The sequence below is a fragment of the Gymnoscopelus braueri genome (genome assembly GCF_963280865.1).
Source record: "Gymnoscopelus braueri genome assembly, chromosome: 4".
Classification (NCBI taxonomy): Eukaryota; Metazoa; Chordata; class Actinopteri; order Myctophiformes; family Myctophidae; genus Gymnoscopelus; species Gymnoscopelus braueri.
Genome location: NC_137605.1, coordinates 6,487,195 through 6,505,833, shown reverse-complemented (window position 1 = coordinate 6,505,833; position 18,639 = coordinate 6,487,195). Strand labels below are relative to the sequence as shown.

At 40.2% G+C, this 18,639-nt stretch overlaps 1 protein-coding gene across 1 annotated transcript in view; it reads left to right on the top strand.

Annotated features, from left to right (window-relative positions):
* Positions 1-212: 212 nt before the first annotated feature.
* The window catches only part of LOC308083387 (guanylate-binding protein 1-like), a gene marked incomplete at both ends in the record, with an annotated part of 52,569 nt that continues 34,142 nt past the window's right edge, over positions 213-18,639 (top strand). Inside the window, 7 exons of the mRNA XM_080425704.1 lie at positions 213-258; positions 4,933-5,133; positions 8,854-8,981; positions 11,670-11,779; positions 12,264-12,454; positions 12,572-12,808; positions 13,576-13,853. Of these exons, the coding sequence (XP_080281830.1) occupies positions 213-258; positions 4,933-5,133; positions 8,854-8,981; positions 11,670-11,779; positions 12,264-12,454; positions 12,572-12,808; positions 13,576-13,853 (1,191 nt within the window). The remainder of the gene's footprint in view (positions 259-4,932; positions 5,134-8,853; positions 8,982-11,669; positions 11,780-12,263; positions 12,455-12,571; positions 12,809-13,575; positions 13,854-18,639) is intronic.

The window sequence follows — 18,639 nt, the reverse complement described above, 5'->3', positions numbered from 1 at the left end:
ACATTTCTGAATGGAGAGGTGCTCGTCTCTGCGTAATGGAGAACTGGTTTGACGGCGAAACTGGCTTTCTAATGACCACTCATTAACAATTCGGCCGAATGCAAATGAGCCCCATTTGAAAACAAAGATGACGGGTGAGGGGCTGCTAATGTTGTTATGTTGATGTTTTGTTTTTTCCCCCTGGCGGATCTTGCCCCTACACAGGGCCAAGCATGGGTTCACACAGACCGGGCCATGGCCTCGTTGGCCCCAATGAGCGTACGCCTCTGCTCCTGAGCAATAGGTTGTCAATGTTGCAACCCCTTCTTTGAGTCTTAAATTGCTCTACAACAGGGGTCAAGTTGATGAAATGGCTATGTCAATGTGTGTGTTGTCTGCATAACTACGGTAACATAATTATTTAGTTGCATGTAGATGTTGAACAGAAGAAGCTTGCAGAACTATCCATGTAATTTGTGTCAGTTCAGATGTGTAGGCTAGAGACATTCAGTTGGATTCAAACCAGTTTATTACTGTGCCAGAAAGTCCCACAAAAGTTGTCCCCCCCACTCATAATTCCTGTCACCGGGCCTGGTGTGATACATGGGCCGCTCCCAGTCTGTGGACTTTGGCTGTGTTGTCAGAAGAAATATTCTTCACGATTTTATAGGTCATGTCTTATCATTGCGTGCGTGCGTGCATGCGTGCGTGCGTGCGTGCGTGAGCGCGTGCGTGCGTGCGTGTGGGTGTGTGTGTGATTGTGCGTTAGGGGTGGGACGATATGGGTACCTCACGATACGATTTATATCACGATATTAGGCCCACGATAACAATATATATCACGATATTCGACGATGTTCGATATATTGCGATATCACGATATTCAATATATATTGCAAGAAATTTCACCAACGATATATCACGATATCTGAAAATATCGATATATTGCGATATCACGATATATTGCATGAAAATTCACCAACGATATATCACGATAGTCCTTGTATTCAATTCATAAACACATATAATAGCACCAAACAGTTCAAAATCATCATTACACAAATACAGAGTAGGAAAAACAACGTATCACAAAGTAAATAAAAAAAAAAAAAAAAAAAACGTTTTTATATATCGATATATATCAATTATTTATCGCGGGAGAAAGTATCGCGATATATCGATATATCGTCCCACCCCTATTGTGCGTGCGTGCGTATGTTTGTGTGCCGTCTTGGGAAGTAGGCTATTCTTTACATAATATTCACATACTAACAGTCCAGAGTAATGTATAATCTGCTATTTGAAATTCAATGAGTTGTTTATAAATTATATAAATAACACAATAAAAACAATTAATTGGGTGTGTGGGGCAGTAAGGGACCTGGAAACTTTGAATCCAAGGCTATCAGTTGGGCACAGACATATTCCAGTAGAGGATGTGTGGGCGTCCTGCTAGTGGAGTTGGATGGGAGGTGTTGCTTAATATACTGAGCTAAGATAAAACGTGCATAGTACAGTTTGTTTTTGATGACTCTGCACTTTCCACACAAGGACTGTTTGATCTTGTCAAACTGAAACTGAAATTTTCACAATCACAATGATAAGCTAACATTTGATTGGTCATGAATGAATCCACTTGCAACACACCCACAGATAACATTATGTGTATATATACAGTATGTGAAGCCTTATCCAACACATCTCTCCACTTGAGAAGAATCAAAGGCTCCTGAGTCTCAACAATCCACCTCTCAGTTACAGAAGGTAAGACCTTGTCAAATAAAATACTTACAATAGTGTTTTGGGGGGTGGTACAGCGCCCCAGGAGGCGTTCAGAGAAATTTGGGGTATTAGAGAGCACATTTTCTTCATTTCATCCTAGACTTTTTCATTAACAATGTCGTCAAATGAGGCACATATTGTGATTTGAGCATGTTTTATTGGGATGATGAAGTACTTTACATTTCTGTGTTTAATGGGGTGGAAGCATGTCTCAGAAGGCTACTAAAGCCTCATTTATACTCTTGTAGATGAGCACTGACCTAACTACAAGGTGAAAACGTAAGGTTAGGGGTGTGAACATGATTATGAAATACGTTGCATTCATGTGTTTATTATGCTCAGCCTTTTATACGTGTCCATTTTGTGTCGTACATTATCTTATGTCAACTCATCTATCAAGATAGTGTATAAGAGATGCACTGTGCAGTGACATGACAGTGTATGTGAGAGAGTGAGAGAGAGAGAGGGGGGGTTTCCATTGTGACTGTGACATGAATTTCTAAACCAGAGATTGATTGATTAGATTGAGCACAGTCCATAATGCTCTTTTGTATTTTACAAAGTAATTATTATCAATAAGGAGACCCATTTATTGTTTGAAGTTCCAATTCATAATTGTAGCCGTTGTTTAACAGTACAAAATATATGAATAATAATACAATAATACAATGGAGGGAGGGATACCTGTAGCTATACAATGCTACTTATAATTGTCACCGGTGTGTGTGTGTGTGTGTGTGTGTGTGTGTGTGCGTGCGTGCATGCGTGCGTGCGTGCGTGCGTGAGCGCGTGCGTGCGTGCGTGTGGGTGTGTGTGTGATTGTGCGTTAGGGGTGGGACGATATGGGTACCTCACGATACGATTTATATCACGATATTAGGCCCACGATAACAATATATATCACGATATTCGACGATGTTCGATATATTGCGATATCACGATATTCAATATATATTGCAAGAAATTTCACCAACGATATATCACGATATCTGAAAATATCGATATATTGCGATATCACGATATATTGCATGAAAATTCACCAACGATATATCACGATAGTCCTTGTATTCAATTCATAAACACATATAATAGCACCAAACAGTTCAAAATCATCATTACACAAATACAGAGTAGGAAAAACAACGTATCACAAACTAAATAAAAAAAAAAAAAAAAAAAACGTTTTTATATATCGATATATATCAATTATTTATCGCGGGAGAAAGTATCGCGATATATCGATATATCGTCCCACCCCTATTGTGCGTGCGTGCGTATGTTTGTGTGCCGTCTTGGGAAGTAGGCTATTCTTTACATAATATTCACATACTAACAGTCCAGAGTAATGTATAATCTGCTATTTGAAATTCAATGAGTTGTTTATAAATTATATAAATAACACAATAAAAACAATTAATTGGGTGTGTGGGGCAGTAAGGGACCTGGATATTGGATTGGATGAACTGATTGATTTACAAAATTGTATTAGCGCCACGCCCAGGAGGTACAGTGGCCATCTGGTCTCCGGTTCGATCCCTGGCTCCTCCTAGGATTTGTCTCAAAGTGTCCTTGAGCAAGACAGTAACTGCGGCATGATTGAATGGGTGAATGTAACGTGAACAAGATGGGTGATGAAAAAGGACGGACGGGGAATGCTTCTCTACTTCCTCAAATATTAAATTATGACCATGAATGTCTGTAAACAATTGTGCATATAGGCTACTGTATAACAGCATAGGCTGTTATCATAACTGTTATAGACTGGCTATGATATAAAACTCAGTTCCATGCCAGTTTAATTTTTTTCCCCCATGTCGCATTTTTTTTTATGATAAACTAGTATTAAACTTAACAGTGAAAAAATACTCTGCAAAGCATAACTTTTGAATTAAATAAATCCAGGATCAAGACAATGATGATTAAATGCCGTGATGACATTTTAAGTAGTGTGAAAATGAATTGCACATATTGTAGCCTACATTAGAAAATGTTATTTGAAATACGTGGTGTGTAATAAAATGTATAATTACATTAGCAGCAATAATAATGTACAAGGCTAAGAACCATTATCTACCAGTCAATATTCAAAAATAGTTTCGGAATCATGAGGGGGGTCATAATTTAAGGGGAGAATTTAACTTTAAAACATTAAACAAACATACCTCCATGAAACGTTTTCATGTATCAATTGCTGGTGTAAAAAAAACCTATGGAACAGTTTGAGTGAGGACCAAAAGCAATGTCTAAGCATCAATCAGTTTAAAGTAATGTACAAAAATATGATGTTCACAAGATACAGGGAGGAGGGGAATGGATAATACATGGGTGTTCCCAGTGGCAATTGTATATGATTGGCCAGCCCAGTTCTGATTTATTGATGAAAAAAAAAATTATCATGATGAAAAAGTATTTATTATTTCAATTATTTTCCTGATCTAGCTATTTGTTGAGTTCTCATACGGATTTGTCATTTGCATACAAGTGGCAATAGACATTGAAAATTAAATGAAAGCCTGCCAAGTACTTAACGAGGCGTTAATAAAATGACCACCATGGATGGAGCTCTCTCTCTCTGATCTCTGCGCTGCCATGCAGGAGTTAATAAGCATAGTTTTTCCCTCTGAAAATCTAAATCAAACTACAATGATAAGGACTGTATCTGTCTGTCACCCTGACACCTGGCCTACCTGACCTGGCAGAGACCTGTTCTCCGAGGAGCACTTTTTCTAGTTATGTCTCGCTTTTAGCTCAGTCTGAGGGCAACTGATTGTCTATGTATTTTAGTGTTTTATGGCTATTTATGATTTTGTAATTTTTGGTTTCACTTTGACTGTAGCCTACTGTGATGTTGATGCCATTTTCTTTCTTGATTAGAAAGCACTTTGGATTAACTCCAGTTGTTTTTAAAACGTGTTATACAAATAACTGTGACTTAACTATCATGAACATCCGATCCCATATTTGAATAACATGTTGTGGGGCCTCTAGTGTTATTTTTCCCTGGGTCCTGACAGCCACAACTCATGATTTGGATCCTGGCAAACACACTTACAATAATATATTTGATGTTCCCTTTTAAAAGAAAGCATTAATACCATCAATCATTTAGGTAGCAGGGCACATATTATACTCATGTCCCTCTGTGTTTTTTCTTTTTCTTTTCTCCACTAGCAGTGACCATCATGGCAGCCTGCAGCATGGAGGAGCCAGTGTGTCTGATAGAGAGTGATAGTGAAGGGAGAGTGCATGCGGTTCCCAGTGCCCAGGAGATTTTACAGCAGATTGAGCAGAAAGTAGTTGTGGTATCAGTAGTGGGCATGTACCGAACTGGAAAATCCTACCTCATGAACAAGCTGGCTGGGACAAACAAAGGTGAGCATTTTCATTATAAGATACATGTACACTCATGATGCAGTATGTGTTCCAAAGTCCACAAAATAGAACATCCTAGTTCAGATCATTACTAATGTTTGCAGCCTGAAGAGATTTCACTTTCCTATATAGTTAGTTTGGTTAATAATTGCACCTATTAAGTGTGCTACATACTCCTGCCAGTACAGGCTTCAAACTGGATGCAGAGGACACTTTTCCAAAAGTAAAGAGGACAATAAAGGAAAGGAAATGAAACAGAAACACAGAAAATATAGAACAAAATTAAATAAAGAAAGAGAGGAGGAAGGGGAGCCCACCAATGCTATCAGGACAATTAAATGGAAACAAATTAAAAGTATTTAACCCCACGACTCTCCACTTCACATCTCAGTTGCTCCCAAACTCAAAATAGCTATAATTTGTAATAGTTATATATTATTTTACATCTGCAAAATCAGTCAATATCCTAAAGTGGTCTTGAGTTGTTGCCACAATACTTCCTGCCACTAAACAATAGCTTGGATTCATTTCAGCTGCATAACATTATAGTTCTCAATGAAAAATCTGTCAATGGTAGGGATGCAAATAATCATTTACAGTAAACCAATTGATATTTGATGCACCTTATTGATCGATCATTGATTAACCCATTAAAACCGGGAAAGCATCCGTGTGTTTTTAGATTCGAATGATGGCTATTAAAAAATAGCAGATATACAAGTTTGCAGCGCCGCTGCAAACTTCGTGCCGCGCTGCGAGCTTGTAGCCTACATCTGCTATTTTTGGGCGGTGAAACCGCCCCTATAAGTGAGATTTGGAAAAATGTACAAATATCTTGGGCAGTGAAACCGCCCCTAAAAGTGAGGTTTGGAAATTTGTACAATTATCCTGCGCTGTGATTGGCCAATCACAATCTATTCAGGACTGTGATTGGCCAGTGTCACATGACACATGTGCATAGCCCTATATAAGCAACCATAACTTGAAAAAAAACATAAATTTGTTTTTTTCAAGTTATGGTTTTGTCCATCATAAAGAGTGTTTCAATAAATGTATTTATCTTTTGTACATGATTGATCGACTCCATTCAGTATTGTGATTAGCTAGCAAGACACCGCCCACTTCACACAGGGTGTGATTTTTTTTACATTTTTAACAAATCAAGAAAGTGTATGAAAAAAGTTACGAGAACTACTGATTTAGAAGGTATTAGAAGAATCGGCCTCAGGTCTTAATGGATGAATTGATAAGCAGTGATTTTCCTGAGAACCTGAATTTACTATTACTAGAACAAACTGCATAGTTATAGTAGCACCTGGACAGATAATGCTGAAACATTTTGCCCTGAAAATACTGTTGAAATTAACCAAACGACACCCTGTAAACTAACGTTAAGTCCTAAAACCAATGACCATATTTTCAAACCACCTAATCATTCATGACCCTTAAAGGGATTGTAGGCAACATTAAGCCTACATTTTAAGAATATATATATATATATTTAGCATTTTTTCCCCTCTATCAGCCACTATATAATGAAATCCGTATTTTCCCTACTATTTATGTTTGTCCGGGACCTACAGTAAATGCATGGACGGATTGGACGCGCATGTGCGCGTCCATGCATTTTCCGTGCCCGTGTGAAGTGTTCGGGTGAAACCGAATGGGACCGAGTGCAGCCGACAAAAATGGAACGAGCCGCCATTGTTTCCTCCATTGAAGTTTATACTTCTTACTTTCGGTTTTAAAACGCTCTCAAACTTATTTTTTGAGGCACGGAATTTACTTTTAAGATATCGTTCGGATAGAATTTAGTTGTTCATATATAACTTCATATATGTGGTCAATTTATCATGAAAGAGCCTATTTAAAAATAAAAAATCAGCGAACCGGCAGGGGCGGGCAGTGACATGCATTGTATCCGAATAAAGCAACCTATTTTCGGCATGGCCCGTTTAGAAGTCCCCCCTGCGTCACCCCCTGGTGGTCGGGGAAACAAACTGCTGATGAGGAGGGGGGGGGGGGGGGAGTGGAGATGCGGTGTTTGACAATAATAATAATAATAATAATAATAATAATAATAATAATAATAATAAACTTTATGTGTATAGCACCTTTCATGACATGAAATGCAGCTCAAAGTGCTTTACAGAGCAAGAATACAATTACAGTTAGAACCAATTTAACAATAAAGCAAACAAAAATAAAATAAAATAAAATAAAAGCAAAGGCATAAAACAACATTAAAATATGTCATTGTAGGCACCTCGAGCAGGTCAGCACTTGAAGACCTGAGGGCCCGGTTTGGAACATATCTCTCTAGGCAGTCAGAGAGGTAGGAAGGTGCCAGACCATTTAGAGCTTTATAAACTATTAAAATAATTTTAAAATCAATCCTAAAAACAACCGGGAGCCAGTGTAGTGAAGCTAGAACTGGAGTGATATGTTCTCTTATCCTAGTTTTAGTTAAAATTCTGGCTGCCGCATTTTGAACAAGTTGTAATCTGTCAGTTGTTTTCTTTGGCAGGCCAGAGTAGAGTGCGTTGCAGTAATCAAGCCGAGAGAAAACAAAAGCGTGGATCAACGTTTTTGCTTCGTCTAACGACAGATAGTCTCTAATTCGCGCAATATTTCTAAGATGAAAGAAAGCAATCTTGGTGACATGATTAATGTGTGTATTAAAATTCAATTCAGAATCGATAATAACCCCCAGGTTCTTTACTGTGGTGTTACTTTCTACAGCCAGGTTACCAAGTCTACTTATTATTGATTCTCTCTGCTCACTGGAGCCAATTATGAGAACTTCTGTTTTATCCTCATTTAGCTTAAGAAAGTTTTCACTCATCCAGCATTTTATACTGGACAGACAGGTCAACAATGGGTCTAGAGCGCAGGGGTCGTCTGGAGCTACTGAAAGATACAGCTGGGTATCATCAGCATAGAAATGGAATAGTTTTTTTCTTTTTTTTATCTCTGAACTCGCCTACAATCCCTTTAAATGAGCTGCACATTTATGGGTGACAATTCTTTAAGCACATAGTGCACCTAGTGACTGCGCAACACAATGGATAATAGTTAGAATGAGTGGAAACCACATCCATCACCGTGTACAGGGGGTTCACTCATAATTCTGACTTCCTAATATTCCGATGTCCCAATAGTCTGACAAACATTAGGTTAGTGTGAGGTTAGGGTTAGTTATATTGGGGACAGTCGGACCAACGGGACTGGAATGATGGGCGGTCGGAATAATGACATGGCACCGTGTACAGTGTCTGATGTGTTGTAGTCTCGGAGATCGCAACTTGGAGACACATTATCCAGTGCTAGCAACGTTAGCATCTCGCTAGCACTATCAACATTAGCAATATTAGCATCTCGCTAGCACTAGCAACGTTAGCGTCTCACTAGCACTATTAACATTAGCAAAATTAGCATCTTGCTAGCACTAGCAACGTTAGCATCTTGCTAGCACTTCCAGTATAGAACCAGTAGTTGAGGGCTCACCCTCAATATGTTTTCAGAGGTTTTAAATACATAATTATGATGATGAATGTTACATTGCTGGTCATAGAGTTTTTTTTCCATCTAAACATGTAGGCTATATGTCTTCATTTTGTATCAAAGCAAGAATGACTTACAGACAATCAATATGGACAGCCTAGTTGAAATATTGTTTAAGTAATTTGGTTTGTTCCTGTCCCATATTCCATCCTCAAGGATTCCCTCTGGGATCCACCGTCCAATCTAAGACAAAGGGCATCTGGATGTGGTGTGTACCTCACCCCAGTAAGAGTGACCACACTCTGGTGCTGCTGGATACAGAGGGACTGGGAGATATAGAGAAGGTGAGACACCATTTTGTTTCATGTTCAAAATCAATGTTGCATTTAATAATTATAAATCATGACGTTATTACAGGAAGTGATCAGTGTTGGGGGTAATGAGTTACTAAAGTAACTTGTTACTGTAATTTATTACCAAATTGCGGTAACAGGTAATATAACGCGTTACGCTATATTGGTCGGTAACGCGGCAAGTAACTTGGCTAATTATAATAAATTTGAATTATTATTATAATTAGCCAAGTTATTTGCCGCGTTACCGAACAGGGTCCCATCGTCCCGTTTTGAACCAATATGGGACGCAATTTTCATAAACATCCCCCCTGTCCATCAACACTAAATTTAACAGTAATGAACAAAATAAAACACAAGTAGAAGGCCAGTATGTTGGTCGTAGGACCCAGGTTGGACCTCCTGGTGCCTTCCACTCTGTGCCATATGTTCAGTCTGCGCTATGTGCCTGCACTGTCGGGTGGAAACGGTAACCTGAATACTCGCCCCAAAACACGCTCGGCCCCATTTTTTTTCGTGGACAAGCGGTTCTTGTATTCTTGTATTTGTTTTACTGAGGATAAGGTTAGGCATAGTTTTACTGAGGTTGAGTTTAGGAATAAGGTTTGGCATAGTTAACAGAGGTTACGTTTAGGAGTTCCAGGATAGCGGCAGATTTGCCCCCCGGTGACTGTGATTTGGGGCGAGCGTTTTGGTATTCCTGGAAACCACCACCCGCCCAAGCCCAGGTATTTAGAACAATGATAGCCTAGTAGCCTAGTAAGCCTACTAACTCCACCACATCTCCACAAATGAAGAGAACGGCACAACACATGGTGGTCTGTCTGATCAAACAGCATGCCCAAAACAATAGCAAACAGTCCCGTAACGTAACGTCATGTCAGAAACACCCCAGCAGCAGTGTCACACAGGTGGCTACCCCAAGCATATCCCTATATGGTATGGTAACATCTTGTTCTTAATCTGATCAATGTGATAATTTTCGTTGCTTATTTAAAGGGATAGTTCACCCACAAAATGACTTTTTTTCTATCGATTAGTCACCCAATGGAGACTTGAATTCATGGATATTTTTTTGTTTTTGTCGCATTCCTAAGCCAATAATTTGATGACCAGCAGCGGTTCCGGTAGGAGACAGAAAGAGTCTCCTTTGTGTCTCCTACCGGAACCACTGCCTACCGGTCCGCTGATCATCAAATTATTGGCTTCGGAATGCTACAAAAACAAAAAAATATCCATGAATGAAGTCTCCATGGGGTGACTAATCGATAGAAAAAAAGTTTATTTTTAGGTGAACTATCCCTTTAATAGCAAATAGGTGTCCAATGCTTACTATGGATACAGGCTAGGTGGGCACAATAGGGATATCTGGGCACCAAATTGGTTATTTTCTCCAAAATATTAAAACAAATATTATGGGATTTGTTTACTCTTTGTTAAGTCGAATAAATAAACATGCATTTAATAAATGAATCAATTGGCCTAAGCAGTGTCCATATGAGGAACAACTCTGAGCATACAATATAATGACATTATTTATTGATATTTGTTTAAAACAAGAAACTAGACTATTTAATTCTTCTGTTTGGGCATTTTGGTAAAAGTAACTAAAAAGTAATAAGTAATCTAGTAAAAAATACTCTTGCTCAGACAGTAATATTGTAACGAAATGTATTACTTTAAATTGATGGTAATAAGTAATATGTAATCTATTATAAATATAAAGTAACTTGCCCAACACTGGAAGTGATTGGGGATGTGACGTCAGAAGTTTGGAGGTTAGTGGAATTGGGCTTTAACCTCCACCACTCAATGCAATGTTCTATGCCTCTGTAAATTAGAATGCTGATTGTAGTCAATCAACACACATAGACGTGATTTTGCGGGGGTGTGTACAGTATCTTGTGACTCACAACACACGTCTTACCCAACTGTCTATTGTATTCTACTGTATGTCTAGTGACTTAACCAACATTACTGCGTTCACTGCCACAAATAAAAACCCCAGAAATACTTATGGAGTGAAAGTTGTCTGAAAGAGTTTACAAACAGGCACCTTACGGTAAACATTCAAGAACAGTCAGATACACAGAGAACAGATAGCTCTTCTTACACATTCAAACAAGTTAAATTAGATCAATTATTAATTGTAACTCTTATATAACAGTAGAGAGCCTACCTGGGAAGCAGAGAGTTATTACACAAGTATCATTGTAGGACAAGCAGGTACAAATTAAATCTTCACCATGTCGTTGAGTGGCCATATTGGATTATACAAATTACAAGAGTTGCCCAAATGGCAACCAAGCCAAAATTGTTCTATAGGACACATGAAAAAATGAAATAGACAAACGTCAAAGAACACAACTTTACATGAACCCTATGAACCCTTTAAAAACACCTTCTAAAAAGTTTTATGAAAAATGTAGGGGGCACCACAAACGTGAAAAGTTGCACCGTCTGCCGTACAAATCCGGCCTGGCGGAAATTTGTTGCCAGAGGACTTGTTTGTCTACTTGTTTCCCTGTACACCTGTCAACTTTCAAAACGGTTTATTTTGGCTGTCTGTTAAACACATTTAAACATAACAAATGGGAAATTAAAGGGTGGCAAACTATGAACAACGTGATCAGAGTAAATTATGTAGCTAACACCTCCAAACGTTTCTTCTGGTTTCAGGGAGATACGACGAATGACAACTGGATCTTTGCCATGGCAGTTCTGCTCAGCAGCACCCTGGTCTACAACAGCACGGGCACCATTGATAATAAAGCCCTGGAGAACCTTCAGTATCCTTCAGATCATTCACTCATTATTCCCTCCTTTACTTTACATATTATATCTGTGACCATTGAGTCCTATATTTGCCATGTCTTCAGGTCTTATCTAGTACAAGTACTTGGACAAGCTGAAGTGTGTTATTTTGGGAAAGCTCTTGCAAATGCTTAAACCTTCTTTCCGATCGCCATGAAAATGCAGATAGACCTTTTGAAACTAAATTAAGTCTTGCTAAGAGCATGTCTCTTGGTATTGTGAATGTAATGAGAGGGTAGGAGCGCCACAGCAATCAGATGCTTTCTATCTACAAACAGTGTTTCCAGGACAGTTGTCCTCTTAACAAACATTTATTCAGTATGTAATACTAAATAGTAGGTACTTCTGTATTTTCAGATGTTAAAATCTCAGTCCTAAAACTACATTAAACAGCTTCTAAGTTTAGAAACCCTGTGTTGTGCGATGTTCTTTTGCCATCCTCAACACCACCCTTTACAGCTATGTGACAGAACTGACAAAGCATATCAACATGAAGTCCAATAAGGATGAGGAGGATGATGATCGTACATTTGTGCGTTTCCTTCCCTCCTTTGTGTGGGCTGTGCGAGATTTTGCACTTGATCTGGAGATTGATGGGAAAACCATAACAGCAGACGAGTACCTGGAACACGGTCTCAAGGACAAACAAGGTTTCATGAACTGCTGACAAATTATTTGAAAATAGTAGAGATTTAAATAATTTAAACTAGGCATTTTGTACATTTACAATGAAAGGTATTAAGTTCTGTATGTGTTTAATTTCAAAGGTAAAGAGAATCAGCGATACAATGAACCCCGTGAATGCCTTCGTAAATTCTTCGTGCATCGCGCTTGCTTTGTGTTTGAGAGACCAGCCAACGCTAAGAAAATGAAACGAATGGAGCAACTGACAGATGCTGACCTGGAACCAGACTTTGTTGAACAGGCCAACAAGTTCACTGAACACATCTACACTAAGTCTGAGACCAAGAATCTCAGTGACGGCATAAAGGTCACTGGCAGAAGTAAGTGGGATTTAAATAAAGGTACACTGCAGCCACTGGATTTCTGGCATTTCTGTCAGCCAAAAGTATTTGAGGGATTGACATCAATGACTGCCAACTGTGCTCACTTTGCATTCTGATAAATGCAAGTGTGTGTGTGTGTGTGTGTGTGTGTGTGTGTGTGTGTGTGTGTGTGTGTGTGTGTGTGTGTGCGTGCGTGCGTGCGTGCGTGCGTGCGTGCGTGTGTGTGTGTGCGTGTGCGTGTGTGTGTGTGTGTGTGTGATAAATGCAAGATGCCTGGGTTATATGGTCAAAATGTTAGATACATTTTATTTGCCTTTTTGAAGGATTAATGATATTTGGGAGGATTTGTTTGTTCCAGGACAAATTACCTATTATTGTGGACACGAAATTGTATGTATTTGCCAGACCCAAGGGGTCGGGCTTACATGAGGCTTTCTACCTGTTTCGTCCATACATGGGCATGGTTCATTTGTCCTCCGGCCCCAGCCAAAAAAAAGTTTGTGACGTCCCCTTTCGTCACGAACTATTCATGACTACATGAACTTCAGTTATAAAGTGGTTTGTAGGTGTGTTACATACTAGGACTTCATTCTGGGTCTGGCAGAACCAGGCCTCCTGGTCTTGTTTTTTGTACTACGGTATACTTCCAAGCCTCTCCTTATTGTTTAGGTGACATTGGAATTAGCAACATCTGCTGCAGTGTAAATATCAGTCTCTGAACTATCAAGTTGAACACACTTGCTGAATGGGTCTTCCTTCCACAGTGCTTGCTCAACTGGTAGAGACATACGTGAAAGCCATCCGTAGTGGAGAGGTTCCCTGTCTGGACAATGCTGTGGCGGCACTGGCTGAGATTGAGAATGCCAAAGCTGTTGAGCAGGCCCAGGTCCTCTATGTACAGAGCATGAAGTCAGTACGCTTCCCCACCAACACCCTGGAGGAGCTGTCTGCAATCCATGCATCCAGTGAGAGAGAGGCCCTGGAACTTTTCATGAAAAGTTCTTTCAGAGATGACAACCACGAATATCAGAAGAAGCTTGCGGTATGTGTTGGAAATCCTCATCCATTGTTTTCACATTGTGTTTCCATCACCTTATGCAACACTTTTAAAACAACTCTAAAGCTTAGTCAAATTATTGTCCTTTTGAGTCCGTACTTCCCTTGCTTAATACTTTTCCTCTTCAGTTGTTGTTTAACTGCTGATTATGCATCATTTCTGTCTCTTGTCTTTTCACTGTGGGAGCCCCTCCCACATCACATTTTTATACAATCGTGGCCAAATCCTAATCATTAATGGGCTAACTGCATTAAAGTTAGAATCTGTAATGACATCAAACAGGAACCTCCATGCTAAAGAGCCTTCTTATTGCACGTTATTGTCTCCGCCAGGCCGAAAGGCATAGCGAGAGAGTATGTTTTACCCTCCGTCCGTCCGTCCGTCCGTCCGTCCGTCCGTCCATGTGTGTGTGTGTGTGTGTGTCCTGTCTGTGTGTTACCAGCTAATCTCCGGCACCGTTGGCCCGGTCACTGCGAAACTGTGCACACCCACTCCCTGGATGCCAATTGAGAACCTCTGCCCCACATTTTTCACATGGGCCTGTTATAGCGCCACCAGGAGGCCGATTTGTGCAAAACCCATTTTTTTCCCATTACACTTACAGCTTTTAACCAAACGTCATGCAAATCGGTACACAGTATCTCTATAGTCATGTGATCAACCCGGATCTGTCCGATTTCCCATATTGCATCCTCATTGGCTAAGGTTGGCTTCCAAAGTTTGCAAGATTGGTCCGTTTTGAACAAACTGCCTCCAATCATGAACGCAGCTTGCCATTTCCATAAAATTGCACACGCACATTCCCACTAGGCCGAGGAAGAAATGCCACTTGAAATTTTTCAAAACAGCCTCATGGTGGCGCTATAACTGGCCGATTTGCATTTTTAACTATAACTGCACCGATCTGCGTGAAACTTTGCACGCACACTCCCTAGAGGCCAAGGGAAAACATCTGGACTGCATTTTTCACATCTGCTTTTTACAGCGCCATCAGGAGGCCGACTTATGTAAAATACATTTTTGGAGATTATTCCTTCAGATTCTGTCCAAAAACACGCAAATTGGTACACTGCATCTCCATAGTCATGTGATTCTGATGGATATTTCATATTCCATCCTATTTGGCTTACAGTGGCTTCCAAAGTTTGCAGGATTGGTCAGTTTTGAACAAAATGCCTCAAAACATGAGTTTTGTGTGCAATTTCCGTGAAATTTTGCATGCAGATTCCCACTAGGCTGAGGAAGAAATGCCCCCCTTTTCACATTCACATTGGCCTGTTATAGCAGGTCTAATTTAGCAAAACACATTTTTGGAACAAAATGCCTCAAATCATGAATGCAGTGTCCGATTGAAAGGCCTAAGAATAAATGGCACCCTTTTCACATTGGCCTATTATAGCGCCACCAGGAGGCCACAATAACCTACCTGACCTGGCGGAGACCTCTGCTCCGAGGAGCACCTTTTCTACTTTACCTTTTTTTTCTTATTTTTTTTACTATTCAGCCAAAGACACATAGACTGAGCAATACACTTTGGAGCACTCTGCAGATTAACCCATTTGGGAATATATACATTTTCATTTTGACCACTATGTTTTTAGAGTGTACTTCAGGGGGAATATGATCAGATCCGTGAGAAGAACTTCAACGAGTCCAGGAAGGCATGTGAACGAATCATCAAACAAGTCTTTGATCCTCTGGAGAACAACCTGCGAGCTGGTCTCTACACAGTCCCTGGAGGATACAAAGCGTTCTGCCACGACCTCCAGATGATGACTGATAAATACAACCGTGCAGAAGGCAGAGGAGTCAAGGTCAGTTAGATTCCTGCCAACTTCAGATCTGAGTCAGAGAATGTGGGATGCAAGCAGAATACAATTAAACCAGCAGTATTGATGACAGCGGTGACAGGTGTCCATTTAGGCTTACATGTTACGTGTGTGTGTGTGTGTGTGTGTGTGTGTGTGTGTGTGTGTGTGTGTGTGTGTGTGTGTGTGTGTGTGTGTGTGTGTGTGTGTGTGTGTGTGTGTGTGCGCGCGCGCGCGCGCGCGCGCGCGCGCGTGCGTGTGTGTGTGTGTGTGTGTGAGAGACCAGGCTGAGGAGATACTGAAGGCATACCTGGATGAGAAGGCGGTAAATGGCAACACCTTACTGATGGCAGATAAAAGCCTCTCCGAGGCACAGCGGAGAGCAGAAGGTAAACTATATTAAAGAGTCACTGTCAGTCAGTAAATCAATCAAGCTCTATTTATATAGAACATTTCCTAGTGAATTGTGCTTTAGGAATACCAACATAAGGTATTTAACCACTCAAACCACAGCACCCCATATTCTGGGGAAACATTTGCCAGAAATAGCAGATCTACAAGCTCACAACCAGGGGTCATCAGTATGTCCGTACACAGACAAATGTGTCCTTGGCAAAGACTTGTAGGCCTACTCGTCCATGGCAAATGTTTGATGTTAGAATGTGAGCTTGTAGATCTGTGTTTTCTGCCGAAGAGAGTTCACGTAGAAGGAAACCAGAGCAGTCCAAGTACAGAGCCAACTCAGGGCTTGTTGGTCCGTGACTGACACCACATTTATGAGAGATAGATACCCTGGGGCTGACATCATATGAACGTTTATGGAGTGATTGATTAATGCGTAAACTTTAATGGAGGCTGGTGTGTGGACGTAGCATACTGTAGGCTACCCAAGTTGTGAGACTTCACTCTCATGTCATAAAAATATTCTAGCGCAGCAGTCCCCAAAATCCTATTAGAGCATATCCGTGGTGATCATATGGGCATACCTAACAATAGATGGCAATTATTTGTATTATGTATTTTTGTGTCTGCATCTACCCGTTTACAAAGATATCTCTCTCCGCATTAAAACGGTAAGTAAAAGTATCAATACTGCAATACAGAAATACTCTGTTACAAGTAAAAGTCCGGAATTCAGAATGTACTTGAAAAGTATAAAAGTATTGGCATGGAAAATGTAATTAAAGTACCAAAAGTAAAAGTACTCATTATACAGAATGTCCCATTTCAAGTTTTCAAATATTTTGAAAATAGCAAGCTCAAAGTATGTTGCATCGCGACGCATTGTGAACTTATTTTCAAATGGTCGAAATGTATTTAGGGCTGAATTGGTTCATGTATGTTTTGTAATAATAATCTAAATCTACAAAGTACCTAACTGAAGTTTTAAAATAATTGTAGTGGAGTAAAAGTACAATATTTGCCTCTGAGATGTAGTGGAGTAGCCTGGTAAACCCTCCCTCCGGAAATCTCATTTCTATTTGATTCCTGGAGTGAGTCTGGCATGAACCGCCTCTCTGCAATATTGGCTGTGTATGCCAAACGGCCGCGCCTATCAGCGTCGTCGCTCATTGTTCTGTGATTGACAGCTTACGTTGGCCAATCAGGTGGCGAGTTCGAGTGAGCCCAAAACACGAACGGCAGCCATCTTTTTCTTGTGCGGCCAATTCTCCGCTATTGTTTTACTTCAAAAAGCTCTCTAACTTCTATTTTGAGGCACGGAATTTACTTATAAGATATCGTTTGGATAGAATTTAGTTGTTTAACTTCATATATGTGGTCAATTAATCATGACAAAGCCTATTTAAAAAAAAATAATTAGAGAACCGGTAGGGGCGGGCAGTGACACCATTCTATCCGAATAAGGCAACCCATTTTGGGTATGGCTGTCTCAAAAGTACCGTCGCGTCACATTAAGACTGGTGAACTGCTGATTGGCTGAAGGGGAAAAATTATCATTGGCTGAAGGGGTTGTCAGTCAACGGTATTACTCCCGCCCAACTCCAGCACAGCCAATATTGCAGATAGGCGGATCAGGCCAGACTCACTCCTGAAATGAAATGGAATTGAGATTTCCGGAGGGAGGGTTTACCAGGCTAGTAGTGGAGTAGAAGTAGAAGAAGTATTAGAAATTGGAAATACTCAAGTAAAGTACAGATGCCTCAAAATTGTACTAAAGTACAGTACTTGAGTACATGTACTTAGTTACTTTCCACCGCTGCTCAAAAATAGCTTTGGCTTTTGCCAATATGAATAGCCTCCCTCTCTCTCTCTCTCTCTCTCTCTCTCTCTCTCTCTCTCTCTCTCTCTCTCTCTCTCTCTCTCTCCATTTTGTGGGACAAAAAACGTTACATTTTCAGGACTGCTCCCAGTGCCCCGCAGTTTCCATTATCTCCTATGCCTATTGGTTTGATCTCATATGCCAAATCTCATTTGAAAAAATATATATAGTGTATGAAAGCCATTTAACATGTTTATACTATTGGAATCTTACACACCTGCTCCCAAATAATTTATGACATCATTCCAGTGCACAGCGCAGAAGTAATTAGGTAAAATCAATTAGGCTGTCAGTCACTCCAGCGCAAGGTGACCAGCTCGCCTTAAAGTTTAAACCATAGCTGACATGACATGTAGTGGATCTTCAGCCAAACTATTGAGATTGAAAACGTAGGCCTATGCATTCTTCATGTCCTCAACTCAAAGTAAACAGAGGATTATTTCTTCAAATAGACCAGATCACAGAGGCAGCGGGCAGTACGAGGTAACATGGGCGATTCACATCCAGGCGTTTAGTTTATATTGGATGTGATTTCTCCATCACAATGCTTTCCCATCAAACAAAGTATAGGTTAAATAGCCTTGCCTACTGTATAGATGTTTTACAGACAAACTACCATAGGCTATCTACTTAAGAACAACCAGACGCAGGGCATCACCGGCTGGCTCCTGCCCAATGCGCA